The 26,011-nt window shown below is 40.8% G+C and overlaps 1 protein-coding gene across 2 annotated transcripts in view; it reads right to left on the bottom strand.

Annotated features, from left to right (window-relative positions):
• Window positions 1–22,210, bottom strand: part of KLHDC1 (kelch domain containing 1) — a 31,374-nt gene extending 9,164 nt beyond the window's left edge. The window contains exons 1-8 of one of the 2 annotated variants that reach the window (XM_040602468.1): window positions 21,931–22,210; window positions 17,756–17,826; window positions 14,618–14,735; window positions 13,552–13,670; window positions 11,703–11,781; window positions 10,709–10,792; window positions 8,601–8,684; window positions 2,476–2,534 (exon numbers count right to left, since the gene is read on the bottom strand). In XM_040602468.1, the coding sequence (XP_040458402.1) occupies window positions 2,476–2,534; window positions 8,601–8,684; window positions 10,709–10,792; window positions 11,703–11,781; window positions 13,552–13,670; window positions 14,618–14,735; window positions 17,756–17,826; window positions 21,931–22,032 (716 nt within the window). In that variant the 5' untranslated portion in view covers window positions 22,033–22,210. Of the gene's footprint in view, window positions 1–2,475; window positions 2,535–8,600; window positions 8,685–10,708; window positions 10,793–11,702; window positions 11,782–13,551; window positions 13,671–14,617; window positions 14,736–17,755; window positions 17,827–21,529; window positions 21,594–21,930 lie in introns of those variants that run through there. The other variant, XM_040602469.1, reaches the window with a different exon arrangement.
• Window positions 22,211–26,011: the final 3,801 nt, after the last annotated feature.

Below are 26,011 nucleotides of genomic sequence, written 5' to 3'. Positions count from 1 at the left end.
GAAGTAATTTACCCCTCTGTAAAATTCTGGAATGACACGAGGGCTTATTTGAGGCAGTTTTCAGCTGGAAATGGATTGTCTGGTTAGAATTATTTAAAAGTATTGCTGGTGCTTAAAGAATATAGTTATTTTCTTTACTTCACACTCTTAATATTTAATTTTATTGGTCTCAGCAAGCATTTCTTTGCTATATAAATTTCAGACAAAAAAAAAAAAGAAGAGAGAAAAAAAACCCACCCTCTATCTACTCTGTCTTACTTTACAAAGTTTGTGTATGGATTCGTAAGACTTTTGGGACCAAGTTCTTTATATTGGAGATGATCCCTGCAAATGCTCAATTTCTAATACACCCACCACTACTGATTTTACGAAAGGAAGCACATAGCCAGAAATAATTTTCCAAACAATTTGTGCAAAGACAGACTGTAAAGTGGAGTCAAAATGGAAATACTGATTGGACATTGTTCTGAGAGATACACTGATTTTTGCTCCTTCTGTAACCAGGAGATTAAATCACAAAGAGGTATGTTTGTCCACGCTGACAAGTAGCCTGGTAATACAAGATGAATTTACCACAGTAGATAATTAATAGGCACAACTAAATTATTTGGAGAAAACATCATCTAGTCTTAGGAAGGCACCCTTCCCTGCCCCGCCCCAATGCAGCTGACAAAGGCTCATCTAAATATTCTGCCGCCTGTGATAGTCCATATTTCTCAAGTTTCCCTAAGATCTGTCACTTTAGTAAGGGAAGAACAGTGCTCAGGTATGTAAAGCTTCCTGTAAGACCAGCCTTTGATTAGTTACCCTTCTAGAGATGAATACATACAAATGCTTCACCTCCTGTGAGGTGCAACCACAGCAGCAGACACTCTGCAAAGATTCTTTTTCCCCCTAATTTCTTAAATCTCTCTTTTTAGTCTCTCTTAAATCTCCTTTTTCCCCAGTCTCTCAAAGACTCTTTGCAAAGGTGTTGTAGAATGGCTGGATAGTAGGCTCCTACATTTATAATGATCAGAGTCTATACTAAATCATGGGTAAGCCTTGTGAGTTATTCTTGGATCGCAATATGGAAATAACCGAGTATTGGAACAAACTTCAGTTTTTAGGAATGGCTGCACATAGTATTACTATCCTTAGTGTAACAGGGTGTGTGTGTGTGTGTGTGGGGGGTGTAAATCAGCCTGTTGTATTCAGGTCAAGAACAGAAAAACTTTTTAAAAACTTCAATATTAGCTTTCAAATGCCAAACAAAAATGGAATGCTGGCTGACAAGGACTTAAGCCAGAACTTTGACACTGACATCCCTCCTTTCAGGACTTGAAATTCCTCTCATTGACTTGTCACTCAAATATCACAATCTTCCTTTCTAAAAGCAATAAAAAGCAAACCAAAGAGCAGCTGCTCATGCAACATCAAAAAGTAAGCAGCTACAGCAATAATCTGAATAATCAATCCACTCAGAGGTAAAGCTCACAGTCTAAGAGGGACAATGCCATCATTTAGGTAGAACATTTTTAATTTTAAAACAACTAGCAAAGAAAAAGGGGAATTAAGTTGACCAGTTAATAACCACAAATGCCAATTAAAGACATTTTCAAAGGGAAGTTTTCTTGAAAGGACACTGTGCAACTTCTTTGTCCTGCTGCCATCAGCAGCAAGAAAGAATGGATGGAGGATTGTGTTTACCCCCTTGCTTTGCTCTCGGCTCAGGGGGCAGAGACTTGATGCAGGATCAGACCAGCAGTTACAGGCAATTAAAGATGCCCATCATAGCTGCATGAAGCACATGAAAGCCTGGAGCAAGATCAGTACTGACTGGCACATATTCAGGAAAGGTGTATTTCATGGCCTTTTATGAAACTACTATTAGGTTACCTTGAGAATTGAAACAGAACAGTGGTTATCACCCATTAGTTGCTGTTTACCTGCTGGTTTGTCTATCAGCTAACAATATATCCACTGATTCTACACACGTAGTAGGCACTATCATAAATGCTATACGCAAACAAACAAATCTTAGGAAGTATGCCATATCTGATTGAGTTTAAAATTGAAATATTTAGGTCATGCTTTTACTCGATTTTTTTAAAAAATGGTTAAGATGCTTATCTTAGGGACAGGGAGATCTCTCCTCAACCTGTACTATAATGAGCCACATATAGATAGTAAAAACAGTATTCAAAAAGACATCAAAACTAAAATTCCATACAAAAAATTTACCCATCTTGAAAATTAGGATGTTAAATCAGTACATGCTGTGCTTAAAATAGCATCATCAATGCTTTGGTGCAGAACAGAAAAAGCCTAATAACCTCTATCAAATTAAATTGAAATCACAATATAACAGCTGTTAAAATAGTCCCCAAACCCCCATTCTCCTCTTGGAAAAGCTACAAAACTAGCAATGGAACTATTTAACAATATGTTTCAATCTGCTACATTCAACTTCAAGTGTTACAGAGAAAAACATACCTTCCAGACCAAGTCCAAGTGTCTAAATCCAGGCAGTGCAAATCATTCATTCTAGTTTGCTAAAACAAATAAATAAAATCCCCGTTGTGTTATATTAAGCAAACAATGAGCAAAGTATTTCAGCAAGGCCTTCCCAGGACAGAATATTTTAAGTAACAATATTTTGAAGAAAACTGTACCCATGCGCCTTAAAACAACACTGTATTATATGCCAGATGAAAAGCATTTCTTCTCAAAACCCCCACACAACTCTCAGAAAACTACCTGTCAGGAATATCTACAGTAATGCAACAGCAGTATGGGGCCAATTTTAGCTGTTAACAGTAGTTTAAAAGTGAAGAACTATGTGATACTCCGTTCCTGCAAATGTATTCAATTTTCATCCATAGAATTCATAGCAGGTAATTGTAGAAGTTGTAATACTCCACATACAGTTTCCTTTCATTACTTTTCTTTGCATTCTGATCAGAACTATGCATCCTCTTGCCTGGTCACTTATTCCTTGAAATATTCTTGTAGGTACTGTACTCAGTACATGACATCCCACAAAAAGTTCATCACATCTGTGTTTTTCTATCTTTTCTGGAATGCAAGTCCTTTCACAAAGTTGTTGCTAGCAACAATGTTTTATAACCCTATGGCATTTGCCATAAAAATAGTAAAAGGTATCATTAAGAACAATGGGAAATCAATACACTTGCATATCTGCCTATCTGTGGAGAAGAAGAAAGTAACTGCCTTAGAAACACAAAGGCAAGGGGAGAATGTAGGGAAGAATTTCTTTGCTTCAGATTGTAGCAGTATTTTCAATGGCTCACAATACACTTGACTGATACTTGTGATTCCCCTAGGCACTACAAAACAATATCTGAGAAGTAGGGAAATATATCTTGCCTTACCTTACAATTTCTTTTCTCCTAGGGTAGTCCATAGATCTATTAGAATAAGCCTTTCTCCAGCTTGCAGATCCTTTGAGGCAGAAACTAGACTTGTCATTTAGATCAGAATAGGAGTAGTTTTACCCCTGAGAACTCAGACAGTTAGTGAGTTTGAGAGACTTTCAAAGCTGTCCATCAGGGCTATGGAAAGTCTCTCAGGGTATTTCAGGAAACAGCAAGGTTTTCAGGATAGCTATGGCCTCCTCTGATCAAGTTCGTGCTAGCCCTTTTCTGTCCCAGGGAAGAGAATGTTAACTAGCATTTTGGAACGCCTTCAGAGAGGCCAATAGGCTGAAGAAAAGGAGAATGTGAGGGCTTTTGTGCATTGCCTGAGAAACTTTATCCCCACAAGATGGTGAATATAACAATAAAGTGTGGTTCAGCTGACGGCTAGTGGAACAGATCCATCTTCCATAACAAGTCTATTTAGTTTCCTGCTCCTTCAGGTGTCTTTGAAGGAGATAAGGAACAAATTATAAAATCAGAAAGCAAAATGCAGTTACTATCTTCTGCTGTACCTGTACACAGCTAGAACTAAAAGTATTTACTCATCTTGGAATAACACAGTTCGATACCGAGGACATCTATTAAAGAAAGGGAAGAAAGAAAGTTGCTGTTATGTTGGAAATAAAGGTTTCAAGAAGATCCTGTTCAAGACCTCCTCGCTGACTTTCCTTTCCTAGGCATTAGGCAGAAGATGGAGTAGTTTTCAGTTTCTTGGTCCCTGGGAAATCAATGTATTATAATCTTTACATTTGCATGGTTCAACAGATTGACAGATGCATAATTACATCAACCTCATCTTGAATTCAAAACACAGCATCAGTTGGACGTTTATGTCTAAGACTGAGCTTTAACAAATGAAAATGCCTTTCTACCTGACCCTTAACTGGGGAACTGTAAAGCACACAGTTAGGTTATAGTATTGTCACTTGCAAAGTTTTCTTGCCGTTTTTCATGTATTTCCAAATGCCATCAACTACATTTAATCTTTTAGCTGATAGTCCTAAGATGATTCTTAATTGGCTTAAAAGCATCAAGCCTCACCAAAGGTTCTGCATTTCCCTCTGAGCTACAAAGACTCCTCAGACATCCTACTTAATCTACGGCATGTTCATTTATTTGCAGCCTGGTAAACATTAACCAGGATCTGCTTTATCACAGGATTAGCTTTCTAGCATGATGAAAGGCATTAGGGGTGACATATTTACAGCTCACTGCTGTTACGGTAAATTCTGTGCAGCTCTCCATTCTCAGATTTACAATCAAACAGATATTACAGCTCAAATCTTTCTACGAGAAGGATTGTGGTTCAATGTATCTTCTGATCTTCAGTGACAGAAAGGATAACAGGAAATACAAACATGCATACATTAAGGCATCAGATGTGTGAAGAGCTGCTAGAAAGACTTTTGTTTTAATACTTCATCATTCTTTACATGAAAATTTTCCACTTAAATCAAACATGCGACTTGCACCAACTTTTGGACTAATTTCTCCTTCCTTCCCACTTTCTCCCATTTCTGTTTTTTTCAGGCGCTTACCTGGAGGAACAGAATCCACATAACACTTCTGAGCCTGTTTTCAAATGAATCCTGGTACAATTGATATTGATCACCATCATCTTCTTTTACCAGTTCTAGCTCCAAGTTTGGAAAAAGGTGCCCTTTCCTCCCAGAAAGATGAATAGGAGAAGCCTCATGACACTTCCTGGCCCTTTCTGGTTCCTTGCAGAGCCTTTTCCCTGGGAAGATTTGTATTATGGTGAACTAGAAGGAGAAGGAGGAGCAGAGCAACCCCGTATTTGCTCCTTAAGTTATGGAGAAAAGCAAGACTTCATCCTTTGGGGAGAAGTTACTCCTGTTGTCAGGAAATTTAGTGGTTTTCTGATGTCTTTTACCTTTCCTTTCCTGTTTCATTACTTACATTAATTCCTCAAGCCCCACTGAATGTTCCCTAACCTTTGTAAGTCTCCTTCCATTTATTTCTAGGATACAAAGTGAATCAATAATAATCATGAAAGTGAAAATTACACTTGCTGTTCTTCTACAAAATTAAATATAGCTTTCCAAAATTTTACTCTTCTCTTTCATTGTTCCCAAGCGGTTTCACTAAAATTTAGAAAATGGGTATTAAGGGAGCTGATGCTACCTGATGAAGAGAAAAACTTTTCCAGATCAGAGCCTCCTTGTATTTCTGAATCCTGTAGTCAAATAGAAGCCAGAGGGCATGTCCTTTTAGGGCATATCTAATCATGTAACAGCACAGTGGAGAAATGACAAGTGAGTTCCAGTTTACTAATAATGTCACTTGCAGAGGCTGCCTGAGGATCCTAGCTTCAGTAACAAAGCAGTTCAGTTGCAACAGGCACAATGCAGGAACTCTGACTAGCCTGGACACAACACTTAATGCTGTTCTGTTTCTGGGGTGAAGACCTCTGCACCACGCAGACAGCCCTTCCTAACAAAAAGCCAGAGGGAGCAAGGCTCTGAGGGCTGAGGAAGTGTTCAGAAATAAAATGGCAGGCCAGAAGGTCCTGAGCTACATGTTTAACTCTTCACATCTAGGTTTCTTTCTCTCTCACGTCTGCAGGCTTGAGTTCAGCTGTGATTTGCAAGGGCTCATTTATACAGCAGGCACAAAAGAGCAAGTCCATAGCAGAGGCACAGGGCTCACTTGCATGGCTCCCTGACACACAAGATTCAAGTAAGACTAGACACTTTTTCAAGCTTTCCCAATATCCCTTAATTTCCTTAGTTATTTGCAAATCAAGTTTGTCCAAACCTACAACTCTGGAAGCTACTGCATGCAACTGTCTCTCAGGGGTGGGGCTTTAGCAACAATTCCAGGGATCATGAGCCTGTATAAAAGGCCACATAACACATGATGGTTAAGAAAAAACAGGATCAATATTGTTTACTTTCTTTCCTGATTGCTTTGAAAATGTACTTCGGTGAAATTTTTTCCTGCAGCTGCGGGTGGCAATTCAAACTGAAAAACCAGCTGGATATTGTGTGGCCATTCTGAACCTGCTTTGATCTGTATGTCTGGTTTCTGTCTGAGCAAGCAGGAGTAAGCCATTTTGTAACAGAACTGTAGACTTTCCCTGAGAAGAACACTGCATTAGAGCACAGCTTTTACAGCATGAAAACAGGGGATAGGGAACAAAGTGCAATTTTACACTGTTTCATTTGCAAGTACTTGAGAAGACAGGGTTTAGATTATGGCAGCTTTCCAAGATGAAGTTGGCGTATGTTCACCGCAGGGTATTTCCAACCAACAGTTAATTCCTTCACTTTCATATAACAAAACTATAGGAACACAACACTGAGGGCTTCTTCACTGTTACTTTTCATGGTAGTAGGCATAGGAAGCATTGTCTCATCCTCCAGCTGAATAAGATTAGAGGCTCTAAATTAACTGTAGGTAAAAGGAGCTAAAAACTTAAGTTAAAAAAAAAGTATGGAAGAGTACATAGTAATTTAAATTAGGAAGGTTTTTTTGCTTTCCTTACAGAATCTGTTTCTCACATTCCTGATAAACTCCAGCTCATACAGAGACCTTTAAAAATAATATCTTCCCTATGCTTTTGCAACAGCTCTAAAAAGAGCTGGCACACTTTCCATCTCTTGAAGAAACTACCCTTGCAAAAACTTTACGAATGATAGGGGAGCTTGCATTAGTTAAGACTACCTACTACCATCCTTGTTTTCAGACATAAGACAGGAATATGTTTTTTGAATTGGATTGCTGCCTAAGGCTTAAATTCTTACATTAATGCTTCAGCAGAGAACTGAAGAGAAAATCTCCTCTGTCTAGTACTAGATAAATTAAGTCTGTTGCTGAAAGGTTTTAGTATCTCCTTGCTTACCAGTGCTGGCTTCAAGGTTGTTAGGTACAGATAACCAGGGGGGATGATGCCTATGACTTTTTTTTATTATTATTATTATTAAAAAGAGCTAAGAAGTGTTAAGATTATATGGCAAGAATCTAGCCTTGATTTAAATACGCACTGATTGCATCCTATACAGACAGCTCTTAACTCTGCCTTTGACTGTCCTAAGGGACAACAGATTTAAGATCCTCCCACAGTGTATTAAATGGTACAGTTTTGGATCAACCATCAAGAAAGCAAACACAAACCTTACTCTTGTGGTAAAGAGCTTATGTTGGATGCCCAGAATAAAGCTGTTAACAGCAATCTCTACGGTATGCTGCCCATACTCTGTATCAAGGGGACAGAGCATGTTAAAGGTAAAGACTGAGGCTGCAAAATCGACATTCAAAGAGCAGAGGAGAGGCTTAACAAGACTGGAATGACCTGTGCCTGCAGCAGCCTGTGCTATCCAGGTAACACACTGCAGCATCCTGTACCAGCTTGAATGTCTGGAGACTAACAGCTTTGTATCCAGCCATTATAATCACATGCTACTCTTCCAGACATCTGTATTTCAGTCACTTGTGTGCAAAAAATGACAACAATTTAAATCATAAAGCCAAATGAAATCTGTTCTTTTCTACCTTTCACAACCATGTTGCAATTGTAAATATAAAATACTGTATCCCAACAGTTATTCTGAACTTCAATCTCCCAGAAGGTAAACATCAGAGTATGAAAGATGTGTATGTAAGTAACTGATGGTTCTTACACATTCCCTCTTTCTTTAGCGGGGAGGGGGGGGGAGCACAAGCTAAAATCCCAGTTATACTTAATACTTGCTTTATTTTTAATTTATTTATATTTAATACAGTGAAATGGGGGAAAAAAGCCAGAAGGTTCAACGTATATATCTAAGCTGTAGCAAGCACAGAGTGCTAGCATCTCATTTATTTAAACTTGGTCTGTTAGCAGGCTTGCTTTTGCTCCACTCTCAAAGAACCATCTCTTACACACATATCAACCATTTTTGTTATTTATAAACATTTGTATTTACCACACAGTCATATTTTTTTCCCTTTTGGGGACAATGTATGCTTCATCATTAATACTACAGACAGAAAGACAGACTCTTATTTTTGTAAGACAGAGGGGGACGAAAAGAAGCATCCTGGATTCAGCACCCCTAACATACAGGTTAGGCCAGAGACATTTTGGATTTTTTTCTACTACAAAGTAATTTGCTATAAAAAAATAGCTGTCAAGGAAATAATATTACTGCCAATAAAATGTTTTAATTAAACACTAACCAGCACTCTTCCTCCAAAGATGTAACCTTTATTTCCCAGCACAGCACATGCATGAGCTGCTCGAGGCTGAGGTGGATCTCCACCCTGAAAGAACCAAAATAAGATCCTTCAGAACATCATCAAAGTGCCAGCTGAGGATAGTGGCAAGTCAGTGTTACTGAGACTGCAAAGATAAGGCCAACGTGCATCAATATGCTGACAAAACTGCAACTTTAAAAGGAAAATCATTTGTAGTCATGTCCAAGACTCCATAGATGTTAAAAGATACATATAATTGCCAAGGACAGCTTTAATCACATTCCCTCAGTTGCTAATGTTTAATACATTCCCTCTTGGTCTCATTTATCATTGCTTCATTTAAGTTAAATTCAATTAATTTAGCTTTAATTCCTAAGCATAAAACTACAGTAACACATCAGTTATTGTTGATATCTCCTGGGCAGCTTTATTTTTCCAAAGTGCAAACCATTAGGAACAGGTACTAAAATCTCTGGAAATCAGATCTTAAAATTTGATGTTATATCCAATAGCCACATGCCAAGAAGTCTTCCCTGTGTAAATCAGAAATAAAGATAGCAAAATTGGCTTTTATTTTTCAAAGGTAATTTCTTTTTCTTTTCATTTAGTTTTATAGGAATTTTAGAACATCCTATAAAGACCATAAAATAGTGTCAGACACTGATACTTCTACTGACATATGTACTTCGACTGAGTTCTCACGTAAACTCACTGGGATTTTATGAACCTTTATAGTATACTATCATATTAATATCAATAAATAGAAATGTGTGCATTACTATATTACTGGGTAAGTGAGTATACATGTTCCCTTGGAAGACTATTAAAATAAAGTATTTGCCAATTAATATCTGATCTGTTTATTCTAACAATATAGCATGACTGGGAGATATTTGTTCAACAGATTTTTTCAACATTTAACTCTTGAAGGGAATATAGCAAGTCCATATACACAGCATTTAAAATAACTATATAACCCTTGCATACTAACCATATAAAACATATAAACTTCACAAAGAAAAACTGAAGGCCTAAGCTAGCAATATAGTGAGTTTACTGTCTCTCCCCTTGCCTTCCTCAAGTCTGTGAAAGCTGAGTGGTGAACCAAGAAAGACCAGATTTCAAGACGACTATTTGTTCTTTCAGCCCAATATACTATCCTTCATGCCAACCTATCAGCTTTATGAAAAGGGGGAGGCAGGGGAGACGAAGAAATCTCCAGGCACACCTTAATCTCTCATGTGATCAATTCTCAGTTATCTGTGATAGGTTATCCATGTTGCAGATTAATTAGCTACAATCATCCAAATGGCTTCATACCAAAACAGTTCAAATAAATGGGATTTGTTAACCTTGGTTTGGCACCATTAAAACCATTCCTGCATTTCTACCAAACACTGCCCAAAGATCTTGGCTTCATTCCAGAAGGCCTTCACTAGGTGTGAGACAGGATGAATATGGAGCTGGCCTGGATTAATGGCTGTGCTCCAGCCACAAAACTCTTCCAGACCCAAAGCCCTGGCAGTGCCTACGATACCTAAAGTCAGTATAATTGACGTGATCCATTTCTAGAGGACCCAAGTTTGCATTGTGAGAAGCCACTGAAACACCTCCACAACCCGTTCCTCAGCCCCACTCTGGTATTCCTACTAAATGGATTTCTGGAGTATTCCTGTACCTTGTCTTTCCAGTAATGGAGCGCTGACAGTAATTTTATATTCCCAACAGTTGTCTTAAAGCTTGAATACAAAGCTTTATCTCAAAACCATCCCCTAGATACAGAATAGTTAATCATCTTCTAACATATTCAGATTTCTAATACCTCTCTGAAGCTTATGATGGTTTTTACATCAGAAACACATTATAGAAAAAACAGCAGTCTAACAACATCCCGTGGGAGAAAAATCTATCAGTTCTGAATTTTCCACATTTCACAGGCACTGAGTGTCCTCCTGTTTAATGTTATAAGCCTGAGCAATACTAAGCATATTCAGATTTCTTCTCCCAACATAAGTTTCTAGAGCACCATAACTATTCAAAATGCAGGAAAATCACAATTGTGCCAGAAGACGAGACTAAAAAACACTCACTCTAATTGCTGGTTGAGACCAAGTTTGTGTGGTTGTATCAAAAACATGAACATCATTATGCCATCCCCAGAATATCTGTCCTTCCTAAAAAAAGAAGTTAAAAAATTAAAAATAAGTATATTTTATTTTTTAAATCTTTGTGCTTATTAAAGGATGTAAATCCAGAAATGATCTATCAAAACAGAAAATAAACTAAAATACAGAATTTTCTTAAAAGACACATACGTTAATATTCTTAAATAATGATACAGCAGCTCAGGTCTAGTTGAAGGTCAACAGCATTCAGGAATTTTAGGGCTGATGACATTTCTGAAAACGGGCTTTGGGCTCCAACATCAGTCACTGCAGTAGAAAACTCTACCTTCTAATTTTTAGGGTAGCATACTCAGGAATAAATAGATTGTATCAAGTAATACATTTCTGTAAGTCACTATTTAACAGCCGATGTAAGGACCTATACTCCCTTAATGCATATCTACTTCTTACTATTTCCTGTCACTATATAATCAGTTTTCTTTCTGTTAACTGTAAGAAATCATAGGAAATTAGCTAATCCATGCATCGTGAAGTAACAGCATTCACTGCAGGTAACAAATTGAAGAAAAACTGAAAGTATTTGCCAGTTAGACTTGTGAAGCTATAAATTCCCTACCGTTACTTCAAGGAAACAAATTCTAAAATTTTCTGGGAGTTTCATATTTAAAATATGTCTTCAGATTTAAAATACTGCCTTTGTTTCTGCTTTGACAGCATTTTGTTTCATTGCACTCAAAGCCTAGCACCGGGTACTTGGAATAAGCTAAACACCCACCGCTCCCAACATGCAGTGTCTGAAATTTCAAACCTAATTTGAAGATTCTAATTTGCATTGCTGATGATGTTACAAATACAAGAAAAATCAGACAGATTTTTATACTTACTGAGTATAGTATAAAAGATCATGTTTTGACAATCAGAAAGGACAAAGCACTCTGATTTGTGACAAATCTCTTACCCAAAACGCATCATGGACATCAAAACAATCACTCAGTTCATTATGCTTCCTACAGCCATAGCCACCAAAATATATTAGGCTAAAAGAATAACAACAAAAAATAAATTCAGTTAGCTGTTTTGTGAATAACATTCTAATGAATAAGCTGCAATAATTTCAAATTTTGGTTTACCTATTGTACTATGAATCATATAAACAAAATATTTCCTATTGAACCTAATTACATAGCAGACCTTACCTACATGAGGCAATAGTTAACACTCCTCAACAAGCCTGACAGAAATCCACACAAGCAAGGAAGGAGGTTCAAGATAACTCAAAGTCCCTACTCTCTATTCCTCCATCTACAAGCTTATTTATCAGTCAGATTTTAAGACATTAATCTCAAAACGACACATAACACACAAGACAGTGAAATGCCTACACTTTCTCCAGAATTCCTACCCTTTTCTATTGAAACTCCTGTGCTCCTGCTACATTTGTTAGCCTTCTGTATACATCTTTTCACAACAAATGTTCCCAAGGTTCAGCCCACAGACTGCCTGTGACCCGCAAAGTCTTTCTCTAGCTTATAAAGAGATTCTTTCAACTAAGCACTACTGAACATATTGCATTGCAAGTATTGTTACACACCTCCCAGCCTAATATTCCACCCATGAAATGGCCATCCATAAGTAATGGTTCCTAAAGTTTTGTTTAACTTCAACATTTGAGGATATTTGGTATAGTTGTTAGTGATCTTGGGAGAAGGCAATTTAGGAAATGATGGGATGGTGAAGGTCATTCCAGACTGACATTCCTAGGGAAACAGAGTTAACTGAAAGCATTGTGCAATACACCAAGACATCCTGATCTGCAAATTCACAGCTCGTGAAATTTTCATGTATGCTTCTGAAAAGGTGCATAGCTTGTTCCCAAATACTTTCATTAAATGAAAAGGTTACACTCTGCCATCTAAAACAGGTAATTTTCTCAGTATGCAGATTATGATACTCTGAATAGATTGTGTTGAATAATCTTGTATTAACAGCTAAGGAGAATTTGTTCAAATATTTGTAATTTCATATATCTTGCAGTTAAATTAGAATTACATAACCAAGATATAGTACTGAGAGGCATTATACACTTTATGCAAAACCTCTTTATATGTGGAGTCCAGAAACAGATAAATCATTTACATTATACAGTGTTCAACTGTGTATCACATTGCTACTTGCTTACAATAACTTTTATAAGAAATCACTGACACGTCGCTTTCTTGTGACCACACACACCACAATATCTGGACACTTTCCGCAATAAACACAAAATCTCCAAGTATTTATTTTTAGCTAAGTATTTTTTCTAAATACACTGAGTAACTTTTACAACACAAATATCTAGGCTGACTTGGTTCTTGTAAAATTATCACTGAAATGCCTTTGCAATTGTCAGCATTTATATGCTATTAAAATCCCTGAAAACATACTAAATATATTTTGTTTCAGGTAATAATTTAACACTCATATAATGTAACAAAAAAGCAACGTAACTTTTATACTGATCTTTTAATGTGTTAAAATTAAAAATATAAGTAGTAAATGCATAATGACTTTTATCTAAAGTCTCAAAGCATTCCATAAACTTTCACTAAATTTCCAAACCCTCTTCTAAAATGGGTTTATACTTACCATTAATTCAGCTCACATGTGACAAAACTCTGGTAGAAAGTTGTTAGGAGAGTTACACAAACTCCCACAGCAAGTCAAGCTAAGAATTAGAGTTTCATGAATCCCAAACCTGTGTGCTCTTCACTTTACAGTACTTCCTCTCTGCAGTTAACACATATTAAATATGCTTAATGCGTTACCTGTCCTTATACACCCAGCAGGAAAGCTTGTCACGTGGTGTAGGAGGTTGACCTTTAAAATTTGTAATTTTTTTCCACCTATAGGTTCCATTTTTTGTTCGCAAATTAACATAATACAGCTTAAAAGAAAAAAATTACATTATTTTCAGTATAAATTATGCCAAAGACTCCAGCACAAATCACCAACAAATAGAACAACCCACCACCCCCAGAATACACCACTCCTTCGAAAAAAAAAAAAAGGAACTGACAGTGAAGCTTACAATATGTAGCAACATACAGGAAGAGTCCAATACACCACAAGAACACAGTTAAAAGTCTGAGAATTAGCAGCAAGTTTTCCTTGCCTTCACTCAGCTAGACGAGGAACAGTAATACGCTGCTCCTTTCAGAGTCAACTGAAGCCTGGCAAAAAAACTTCTGCAAGACAAACAGCTCTCAGTTCAGTTCCACTGGCAGAACTGTCTACCTAACTTGCAAAAAAACTTACAAAAACCAGCAAGGCTTGGGAACCGAGTACTAAACTGAGATCTGATTACAGGGTCAATTTCAGTTATTTTCTAGTCAGGACTGAACTCTGACTTCATTTACACTAAATGATAAAACAGCTCATTTCATCTACTTTGCCACTCCAGTCTTCAGTTACAAGGAAAACCGGTAGCTCTATTTTAACTTTAATTATTACCTAAATACATACGAAAGGCGATCACTATCAAAAAGCAAAAATAAAAGGGATATTCTGAGATCAATTACAATTATGGCTGCCAACATAGTTTTAAAAAAAGGCAATTGGAAAAGCACTGGCAGTTTTCAGCAATAAAGACAGAAAATTTCATAAGGTCTTACACTTAAGATATGATTCAATGAAAAATCCCAGAAAAATATATGGAGTTGAATATTAAAACAAAACCTGAATTTTTTGTCAGTTTAGAAGTATACTTTTTCTACTAAAATAAAGCTTTTCCTTAAATTTCTCCTTAATTCAAATGCAAAGTACACCAGACAAAACAGAAAGGTCAGCATTAGTATTCATTCAAATACAATATGTTAGAAAAGAATGTAATACCCGATTACTGTATCCTTTATCATCAAATCCACCAAAAATGTACAGCTTCCCATTAATGCTTGCCCCACAGCTTCCTGACATGGAGGTAGGTAACTCTCCTTCCATTAGGTGCATTGTCCTGCAATTTAGCACATACATTAAATCTTACAATGCTGCTTTCAAATCGCTAAAATTAACAAACCCAAGCCAGATGTATTAAATATTTTAGACTTAAAGCTAAAAATACAGTTTTAGCCATAACTAGCAGTAGAAACTACAGCTGATATATGAAGTCAGGCTCCTGTAGCTGAGAGGACTTTTGTGTGAATACTGTGCATATGTTTATGAAGCGCCTCAATTTTCCTGGAGGTGAAGCCGGTAGTAACATTCATTATTCAAAACCTGGAAATAGTATTAACTCCCAAAACTCCTGAAATGAGAACACAGTACTGCTGTTATTTTACAAATGGAAAACTGAGGCAGAAGTAGAAATAAAGGTCAGAGGTACTCACTAATTTTGGTACATAGTATGCCACTCCTAAAACTGCGTTTTGCACCATATTTAGCGTAAGTTAAAAAAAAAATCTTCAAAAATGCCAATTTTAGCAATGAGTTCTCTGTTCTTCAGCAGCAGCTGCAGTTCCTAGCCTTTTCCTTGCTAGTCTCACTTACAAACCAGTAACATCCTGGGATGTGATGTCACGCCATCTCAAGCACTATGGAACTATCTGATGAACCTGTTTCTACCAAACTCACGAGGCTGAGCGCTAGGCAAAGACCATGCTTAGCATCACTACTCCACATTGAAAACAGCTCCCCTAGGATCTCAAATTCCTGCAGAAGATAGGGACCTGCACTTCCCTCTCATGTACACACACACAGAGGGCATGTGATTTGTTTAGGATTTCCATCTTGTTGCCACACCTTTGGTCACGGTCAAGTTAGCAGCTAAACCTCAGCCTGTCTGTGCTGGCACTCCAACTCCTTGCCCAAGCTTCCACCCCATGGTTTCTGGCTGAAGCTTTCTTCCTCTGCTGTTCCTGTTCGTTTTTCTCAGCTCTCCACCTGATCTGAGTCTGCCCTCCAACTGGGTCCTTGGCCCAGTCTCCCTCTCAGTCATGGTCTCCCACCTTCAAAACCTGCTTTACTTTTTATCCTGTCTGCTAGCTCTAATATCACCACACTTGTTGGCCCAGTCAAATCCATTCATTCCCTTCTTCATACCCACATCTAGATCAGATATTTTCATTGTCCATCACTGGTGGCTATACAGAAGAAAAGCATTCTTACAGCTTTGAGTTCTGATGCTTGACTTTACCCGAACCTAAAAGAACTGGAGGCAGCCATTAAAAGGAAAAGCTTTTTACATGGTAAATCACCAGATGTGAATGATGCACCTCCCTACTGAATACGGTGCTCAAGTCACTGCTTCCAAGTACTTTTGTTCTGGCACCAGCACTGCCGCAGGCCAGCCCTCCTTCCCCTCCTCTGCTCTTGCTCTCTCATTTTGCTTGTTCCTGTGTCATGCTGTGCACCCAGCTGTATGCGTACAACTGTTTGTGCTGTAAACTGAATGAGATCAAGAATGGATCCTGGTTAAAAATAACCCTGAAAAAAAAAAAGTTATATTTAACCCAGATCACTTTCCTGATCCAATTTCCCGTGTGACCATATAAACAGCTGTACCAGTACAAATGATACGGGGACATCATGGGTGAAAACCAAGGAGAGCATGAGGTTGCTTTAGCCAACCCTTTCACCAAAAGAAACATAACAAAATGCAGTCTCAGTGAGGGTACAATCTAAAAAAAGGAAAGGAAGGAGAAAAAGAAAAAAGACCATGGAGATGTGGAAATTCACACATACTCTAAGACACCTTCCTGATCTCCCCCTCCTCCCATTCTCCCTCTAAATTGTTCTGAATACAGGTATGCAAGAAATATATAAACAGGTGGGAGACTAGACAGACAGCTGGCAGAAAAAACATATAAACCCAGATGGATACTACTTTACCAGACTGAATGCAATCATTGTAATAAAAAACACCAGAAAGCTTTAAAAAAAGGCACTTTCAATCTCTTCCCACATACAATATGTAACCTGGCTTGTATCTGAAACAGTGTGGCCAGCAGGGCCAGGGCAGTGCCTGTCCCCTGTGCTGGGCACTGGTGCGGCCGCCCCTCGAGCCCTGTGTGCAGCTCTGGGCCCCTCACGCCAAGAGGGACGCTGAGGGGCTGGAGCGTGGCCAGAGCTGGGCAGGGGCTGGGGAAGGGGCTGGGGCACAAGGCTGAGGGGGGGCGGCTGGGGCAGCTGCAGGGGTTTAGCCTGGAGAAAAGGAGGCTCGGGGGGGACCTTATTGCTCCCTACAGCTACCTGAAAGGAGGGTGTAGCAAGGTGGGGTCGGTCTGTTCACCCAAGCAACAAGCGATAGAACAAGGCAACGGCCTCAAGTCGTGCCAGGACAGGTTCAGATTGGACATGAGGAAAAATTTCTTCACCAAAAGGGTTGTCAAGCACCGGCACAGGCTGTCCAGGGCGGTGGTGAAGGCACCATCCCTAGAGGTGTTTAAGAAACACATAGATGTGGTGCTTAGGGACATGGTTTAGTGGTGGGCTTGGCAGTGTTGGGTTAATGGTTGGGCTTGATGATCTTAAACCTCTTTTCCAACCTAAATAATTCTATGAATATAAAATGTAAATATCAGATTGCTAGTGGCATGCAAGATCTGGTTAGTTATGAGTATTTATGCAAATACACTCTGAACAGAATTAAGTAATAACAAAACCCATATAATTGTAAATAGATCAAGAATCCAAATACCCAGTGTTTAAATATTCCTTTTAACACAGAAATTAATGGATGGAGAACTAAGCCAAAATAAATGCCCAAATAAAATGCACCTGTTTTAACAACACAGCCTTAAGCTGACCATTTCAAACACTCTCTTGAAAAAAACAATTGTACTAAAGGAATTAATGTATCTCCTAGAGTAAATTCACAAGTACACAGTCTGTTCTTCAGTCTTTACATTAAACATCCGCTATTTAAACTCCAAGGAACATGACCAATAACTCACGTAACTGAAGTCTTTTCATCGCAGCTAACTGTAATCTATGCAAACATCAACTTTATGTATTAATGTAAATTATGCAACTTACCATAACCCACTATCCATTTCATAGATCCAGAGCTCATCATTAGGCAGATAAACTTCATTTTCTTCAATTGACTAAAACCAAGAAAAATTTCACAAATGTTAAATCAATTATGCATTATACACCATACATTTTAAAATTAAATACCAAGTCATGTTACTTAGCAACACAGAATAATCTTAAGGAGGTAATCTACCAAAGCATGTCATACCCCAGTTTTATTGCTTTGATCACTACAATTTTAAACAGGCAGCTCAATAATGCTAATATTTTACATTTTATACTAGAAGTTCAAAAAATATGTTTTTCATTTTTTGAAGCTATTAAAAGCACAGTGCTAGGTGTTTCCTGATGTCATTGAGCTTTGTTATTAATAGCATCTTAAATCACTCATTTTAAAGTGTGAGGTTTATAAAGAAGTAAGTTTGGTGGGGAGAGAAGTGTTACAATATTCAAAAAACAATACTAATACAATAGCCTATTTGTAAAAATAAGAAAAGAGCACAGGTGAACAATCAAGTCATTAGGAAACATACACAACTGCTACTAACAAGTAGCACAACAGTACCATAACATGAACATGGATTTTAAAAAAACAAGAATCTTAAAAGAGACTGTTAAAGATGCTTCCATCCTCTATGAAAATGCAAAAGCAAGTATTTTTTCAGTCGCTGATGTGATCATTTGCAGGAGCGGGCTGGAAACTAGGACCATGCGTGGCAATCAGTTAGCTGAGGGGAATGTGCTCGAGCTTGTCTAGACAACAATTAACATGATACAGAGCATAGGGGAGTGGGGGACGGATGGCGCCAAGGAAAGGTAACACCTTGCTGCTAATCGATGGCAGTTAACCACCAATCGGGGATTGCCTAGGATGCAATGCTTAGCTTCAAGAACCAATCTGTTTAAAACGCGCAGCTTCTGAAAGTGTTATATAAACTCGTGCTTCTGTACAATAAATTGACATTTGCTTGCACCAAGCTGCGTCCCGTCTCTTCAATCGCCGCAATCATTCCGAGCAAATTTGCTGTATCCGTTATCCTTCATACCTCCACAAATCAAAGAGAAGGATCAAAGTACTAATACTGTTCTTTTTTCTGCATCTTCCAGGACAAAAAAGTTCTCCTTCCCCTGAAGGATTTTTTTCCTCATTCCTAACTCCTTTTTATCTTTTCCAGAAACTGAAATTTTGCCATGCTGTGTAGCTGGGTAAAGAACTGCACAACTAAACAAAGTTAGAAAAAAATATTTATTTTAAAAATAAGGAACTTAATTCCTCTGGCCCACTCACTAAAGGGATGGATTTACCAACTTAATGTTTTGCCAAGAAAGATGTATAACAACATAAACCTCCTGAATTAAAACTCATTATCTTTTGGTTTGGAAGTTACTTTTAATTAGGAGGCAATTCTTAGCATATGGGGAAAATATAGACAATAGTGTAACCAAAAAGCACAAAAAGAACAGTTACTTGCAGTGACGGAAGGAACTCGAAAGAACAAAATGTCAAATATAAAAGAGCTTAACCTATGACATAACATGGAGAAAAATAATTCCTCAGTGGAAGACAGATCTGTAAAGACTCCCAAACAGAAGCTTTGCAAGAAAGAAAAATAATTTGGGAAATAATTATGAGGAAGAATAACAAACAGAAGAAGGAAGCCCAAAAGAATGCAACTGCAGCACTCGGATTGAGTAACAATTACACCATTAATTATTGTCTTAGCATTATAAAGAAATGAAAGACAGAGAGAATAAGCAGCCAGAGTCAGTAAAAGAAAAATAAACACAATCAAAATTAATGTGAGGAAAAGAAGTTAAATACAAAACCAAAATTTACTTATTAACAATTTCGTTACTGATATTGATTACTTGCCTTTAAAAGACATTTTATTATTACCTTCTCGATTTGAAAGGTGCCAACCAGGCACATACACACTACATTTGGTACAGTTTATCCTGCCAGGTGCCTTTCACAAGGTAAGCTCTGCTCTTACAAGCAGCTTGCAGCCTTCACAAAATGCTGAAGTCTACTCAATTTAATCTAGATATGTCAGCGGTCAGAGGCCGAGCATTTGCTACAGAACCAACTCTGAGCAAATATGCTGATGCCAAAAATAAGTTAGCTAGGCGGCAGTCCACCATTAAATATAAAATGTAAAAAAGTAAAATGATTCACCCATGTAAAGTGCTGCTTAAAGAGTAACAATGATTTTCACAGTACTCTCCACAAACCAGTACATAAATCTACTAAAAACGCTTGTAGAGATGTTCTGCTAAACTTAACACATTGTCCACTCTGACTGTGCCACGAACCCAGGATTCTTTATTACAAAACCTTTGAAAACACTGTGCTAGCCAGTACAACCTCAGTTTCTAAAAACCAAAGCATAAAGTATTACCAATCACTTAGATGTTGCACAGTTATACAGTGTATTATGGAGCTTAGAGCCAGAAAAGGACACTGAATCTTCCTGTACATCACAGACGACTCACATTATTTAAATATTTGCTTATTCTAAAGGTGGCTAACTTCTTGCCACTACAAAATACATATTCAAATCTCTACGTGACTTGCAGCCACAAGAAACACTACCTACCAAAGACCTGCAAAGGAAAGAAAAGCAGTGGGAACAGTTTACAGGCTCCTCAGAGAGCTCCTCAACTTCATTACAGCCAGTATTGGGCAAGCCTGGCCACACAACATCTAAAGAAGGCATGCCAGGGTAACCCAGGCAGTGAAAGCCAGCTGCCCTGGCTGCCTGCCGCAGCAGGGGTTTGTTTTCCAGTATGCGGTATCTGTTCATATTTTCAGTATTTTGGTTGTCACCAGCAGCACAAACCTTTCCATGTCACACAGATCGAGTTCAGGAGCAGAGCAACTCCTCAAATTCCATGAGCTGCCAGCTCTATGCCTCTGGGCTAAAAAGTCCAACACTTTTAGTTATTAAAAAAAAAACAAAACCCCAAACAAAAAAAAAACCCAAAACCATTCCAACTTCCAGAAAGTGAACTATAATGTGCTTCAAGAAGAGGCAAGTAGCACCTGAGAACCCTAGAAATGTCCTTCCCCCTGCTACTGCACACACTCACAACATATAATTTCCAAGTTTAAATCCAAGAGGCCTCAAATAGAATTCTTTGGTTGAGTACCAAAGAACAAGCTTTGCACATTTGAAAGTTTACCTTAGCCCATGAAAAATATAGATGGAAGAACATGGAGTACAATAGTAGAAACACAGTTTCAAGACCAGGAATAATACCAAGCACAACTACTTTCACATTTTAGAGCCAACACGCACAGATATTGTGGATAAAGTGAACTGGCTGTATTTAATGTAGTTTAATGTTCGTAGCTCCTTTCTGGAGTGAATTCATGCAAAGCTAAGAGCCCCAAAGATTCACACATGCCAGAAGTAGAAGTGATCTTTCAAGGGGAAAAAAACAGATGTGTTTTTAGTCCATCACCAGCTTGTTTTTGAAGTAACAGAACTACTTTCTGAGGGAGGAAGATACACTAACATACAACTACTAATCAGTAAAAAATGCAGGGACTCAGGAACAAGAACACGAATTATGTACAGACACAAATTACAGCCGTCACCCCCCAGAGGAAGGGAGATGACAGCAGCGCTCCCAGAGCACAACTGCCGCACGTCTACATGAAAGGGGAAGTAAACCGGCTCTACCAGCCCCTTCCCCAACGCATGCTCCGTGATGGAGGCACCTGAACACAGATTAGGAGACGGCCACGGGGGCCAGCGCTGAGCCACCTACACTCAGAGAAGGGGCCAGCCAGACGAGAGGGGCGCACTCCCTCCCTTCGCGCCCTTCTCTTCAGCGCAACCGCCGCTCCCGCCGCCGCCGCCATTTAAAACGGCCGCCCCCGCAGGACGCGCGGCCCCGGCAGCCAATCAGCGCTCGCGCTGAGGAAAACAGCGCTCCGCTCCCGGCCCGCCGAGGGGCCGCGCCGGCTGAGGGGGCGGTTGGGGGCGATGTGGGGCCCGGCCATGCGGCCGGGGAGCGCCCTCCGCCTCCGCTCCGCTCCCCCGGGGCTCCTCGGGCCGGCTCCCCCCGGGCGGCAGCGCGCCGCCCCGCTGCGCCGCTTCTTGCGTCCCCACTCGGCTTTCCTCCCGTCCTCGCCCCCAGCGCCCTCCGGCCGCCTCCTCCCGCCTTACCACGTATCCTCCCCACACATAGAGAAAGTTCCCGTCCACCACGGCGCAGTGGCCGCTCCGCTCCTCGGCCACGCAGAACTGCTCCGCGGAGTCTGCCGCCATCTTAGGAGGAGGAGGAGGAGGAAGCAGCAGCTCGCCTGCCTCAGTGTTCGCGTCCCGCCACCGCCTCCTCCGGGAGAGGCTGCGGCTCTCTGCCCGTCGCTCCCCTCAGGCGGACGGGAAGCGAAGAGGGTCCAAAGTGTGGGGCGTCACCTTCCCCTCGGCGCCGGGGCTGTGGCCTCCCCGCGGCTCCGCGCGGCGGGCGGGCGCCCTCCCGCTGCCCCCCGGCGCTGCAGCCGGGCCGGGCTGAGGGGGTCGCGGCGGCGGGCGTGTGGGTGCGCCTCGCTGGATTTGGCCTTGGCACAGCGCTTGGAAGGGGCCCTGTCAGCGTGGGCGCAGGCTCCTGCCCTGGGCCAGGACGCAGCCTCGGCCCGGTGAGGCGTGTGGAAAGTTGCGGTGTGACACCGAAGGCCTGATAAACCATGCAGAAGCCTGTGAATAAAGAGCGTAAGGGGAGGAAAAAAGCAGCAAGGATACCTAATCACAAATCCAGTGCGAGAATGGAAGATTTGGGTCTCAAGATGGGAGGTAGTTTAAGACAACCGCAGCAGATTGCTGTCTCTCTGAAGGTGAGAGGAGTTATGCACCTGCCAGAAATACCAGCTATGAAACAGTAGCTGATATTACTTGAAACAATTGTATAAGAGTTCAAATTACTGATCCTAGAGAGAAAGATCCTGTGACTGCTGTGTAACCTACAGCCTAGAAGCAGCCGAAGCAAGAAGCTACATGCTGTGTGTGGTGGAGTTGCTTGAGGAGAATACCAGAGGTGCTCTGCAGGGCCTGTGCGTTTGGGCCAGTGCTGAGCTAGAGGTAACTAACAGAATAAAGATGATGTTGGGATCTCAGTGAGTCACGTGCCACCAGGTCCCAAGCTACATATTTTTCACTTATTTGAGAGATCTCCACTACTGTACAGTCTTTCCTGTATGTTGGCCTGCCCTTTAAACAGCAGGCTAGGAAAAGCAGTAGCCTCTTACGCTGCCCTGCCACCTCTTACATTGTTAGATCAACAACCCAGTGTATTCCAGCTGGACAGTGGACACAGCTGGAGTGAACGGAATTCAAAATAAAACAGATATATTTCTTCAGAAAGTGTAGTAGAGCTTGTGAGAAACAAGCACTTTACCATATTGTAAAAGAACACTGAAAAGTATTTGTAAAGATTTTCTTGTGAAAGTGGGACATACACTTCTTCTGTTGGATCTAGGAGGGAAAACATGAATTATTCCTGTCAATAACTGCTAATATTAAAATGAAGAAATGTGATGATGGTTAAAACACAGGAATAAGCATTTGGAAGAGTTAAGAAAAACATGAGTAACAGGCAAGCGATCTGTGTGTCAGGTAGAGCTACAGTGTGATGTCTCAGGAAGACGCTTATGAGGTGTGCAGTCATCAGCCCGTGGTTTTGCTGGTGGAGCAGTGACAGACATGAAAATGAGATATTTGTCATGCTTGGTGTAACAATACAATTTACCTTTGGTGTGAGGTAGATGTGCTATCTGACCATAAACCATTAGGCTGGCTCAGCTGGCGCTTGACTCTAAGGCCACAAGTGCTGCGACCATGGCACTGTGATGTTTCACAAAGCCATGGCAGTGGGCAGAGACAAAGAGCTGGACATGGCTTCCAGAGCTCAAGACAGATGGCTCAGTGTAACAGAAGTCTACAGCTCATGCTGGAATACTTTTATATCTCTGGTGGGAGGCTCCAGGCAACCTAACAGAACCCCAAATACAACAGGATGCTGTAGGAGTATGCTTTATATTCCTGGTTTGGTCATACCTTAAAAAAAAATTAGTTTCTTTTTAGATGAGGGGTATATTCCTTTTGCAGGTGCGTCTTCCTTTGTCAGGTGAGACATGAGCTGAATGTCAAAATCAGATTTTCTTGAAATGAGAATAAGCAGTAATCTTAGCAAATACAAGAATTTATGTAAGGATTGGGTTCATAATTTGCACCTAGCTGCATGCCTGAGATGAAAAGTGGATCATATTTCCTGCCAAAATAGCTGAGACCTGTCGGTAGTGTTTTGTCTAAAGAGAGTAGATACAGCTTCACCCATTAGCTTGGTCCCAGGTGAGGAGTGGTTATAAATTATGCAGTTGAGAATGGACTGTAGAAAACAGGCTGATATTTTATATCAGTCTTTATATCACTGCAATCTTTTGATCAAGGAACTTTCTTTCAGAGTTGCTTTGTGAGCCTTCTGTGGAATAAAGCTGTACTTTGAGGAACAGGGTTCAGAGTGTTTGAACAGAATGTCATGCATTTTTCATCTGGAGAGAAGGCAGCTCTCCCACAAGACTGGAACTGTGTGATGCGGAGGGTGTTTGTCATATTTATTGTCCCAGTGGGATGCACCCCTGAGTGCTGAGGGAGCTGGCAGATGTTATTGCTAAGCCACTCATCATCATATTTGAAAGGTCATGGAGGACAGGAGAGGTGCCTGAGAACTGGACCTAAGCCAATGTCACTCCAGTCTTCAAAAAGGGCAAGGAGGAAGACCCAGGAAACTACACGCCGGTTAGCCTCACCTCCATCCATGGAAAGCTGATGGAACAGCTCATCCTGGAGGTCATCTCTTAAGCATGTGGAAGAGAAGAAGGTTATCAGGAATAGTCAACATGGAATCACCAAGGGGAAATCATGCCTGACCAACATCACAGGCTTCTCTGATGGAATGACTGGCTGGGTAGATGAGGGGAGAGCAGTGGATGTTGTCTACCTTGACCTCAGCAAGGCTTTTGACACTGTCTCCCGTAACATCCTCATAGGTAAGCTCAGGAAGTGTGGGTTTGATGAGTGAAGACATTGAGACGGACTGAGAACGGGCTGAATGGCAGAGCTCAGAGGGCTGTGATCAGCAATGCAGACAGAGTCTAGCTGGTGTTCCCCAGGGGCCAGTACGGGGTCCAGTCCTGTTCAGCCTATTTGTAAGTGACCTGGATGAAGGGACAGAGTGTGCCCTCAGCAGGTCTGATGATGATACAAACTGAGAGGAGCTTCTGATAGCCCAGAAGTCTACATTGCCATTCAGCGAGACTTGGTTATGCTGCAGAGTTGGGCAGAGAGGAGCCTGATGAAGTTCAGTAAGGGCAAGTGTCAGGTCCTGCACCTGGGGAGAAGCAACCCCCCGCACCAGTACAGGCTGGGACTGGCCTGCTGGAAGGCAGCTCTGCAGAGAAGAACCTGGGAGTGCTGGTAGGCAGCAAGTTGCCCATGGGCCAGCTGTGTGCCTGTGTGGCAAAGGGGCCAATAGGATCCTGGGGTGCATGAGAAGGAGCATGGCCAGCAGGTCGAGGGAGGTGATCCTCCCCCTCTGCTCTGCCCTGGTGAGGCACATCTGCAGCGCTGTGCCCAGTGCTGGGCTCCCTGGTTCCAGGGAGACAGGGAACTGCTGGAGAGGGGCCAGCGGAGGGCTGCACAGATGATGAGGGGACCGGGGCATCTTCCCTGTGAGGACAGACAGAGCACTGGGCCTGTTCAGCCTGGAGAAGGCTGAGAGGGATCTTATCAATGCCTACAAATACCTTAAGGGTGGGTGCCAAAAGGACAGGGCCAGGCTTTTTTCAGCGGTGCCCAGCGACAGGACAAGGGGCAACGGGCACACGCTGCAACACGGGGAGTTCCACCTGAACCTGAGGAGAAACGTCTTTACCGTGAGGGTGCCGGAGCGCTGGGACAGGCTGCCCAGAGAGGCGGTGGGGTCTCCTGCTCTGGAGACATCCAAACCCGCCTGGACGTGGCTCTGCAGCCCACTCTGGGAGACCCTGCTTGAGCAGGGGGTTGGACTCCAGTCCCTTCCAACCCCGACCATTCTGTGATTCTTGGTCATGCTTTACACCAGGACTCAGTATGTTGCAACAGACTTCAGCTGCTTCAGGGCCAAAGGAAAAATCATGTACAACAGCAGTTCCCCCGGTTATGCATAAAAACAGCCTTGGAGACCATCATGTACTTGTTGGCCAAGACAGAA

Source organism: Falco naumanni, chromosome 7 (assembly GCF_017639655.2).
Source record: "Falco naumanni isolate bFalNau1 chromosome 7, bFalNau1.pat, whole genome shotgun sequence".
Classification (NCBI taxonomy): Eukaryota; Metazoa; Chordata; class Aves; order Falconiformes; family Falconidae; genus Falco; species Falco naumanni.
Note: the sequence above shows the minus strand (reverse complement) of the source record. Positions and strands in the feature narration are given on the sequence as shown.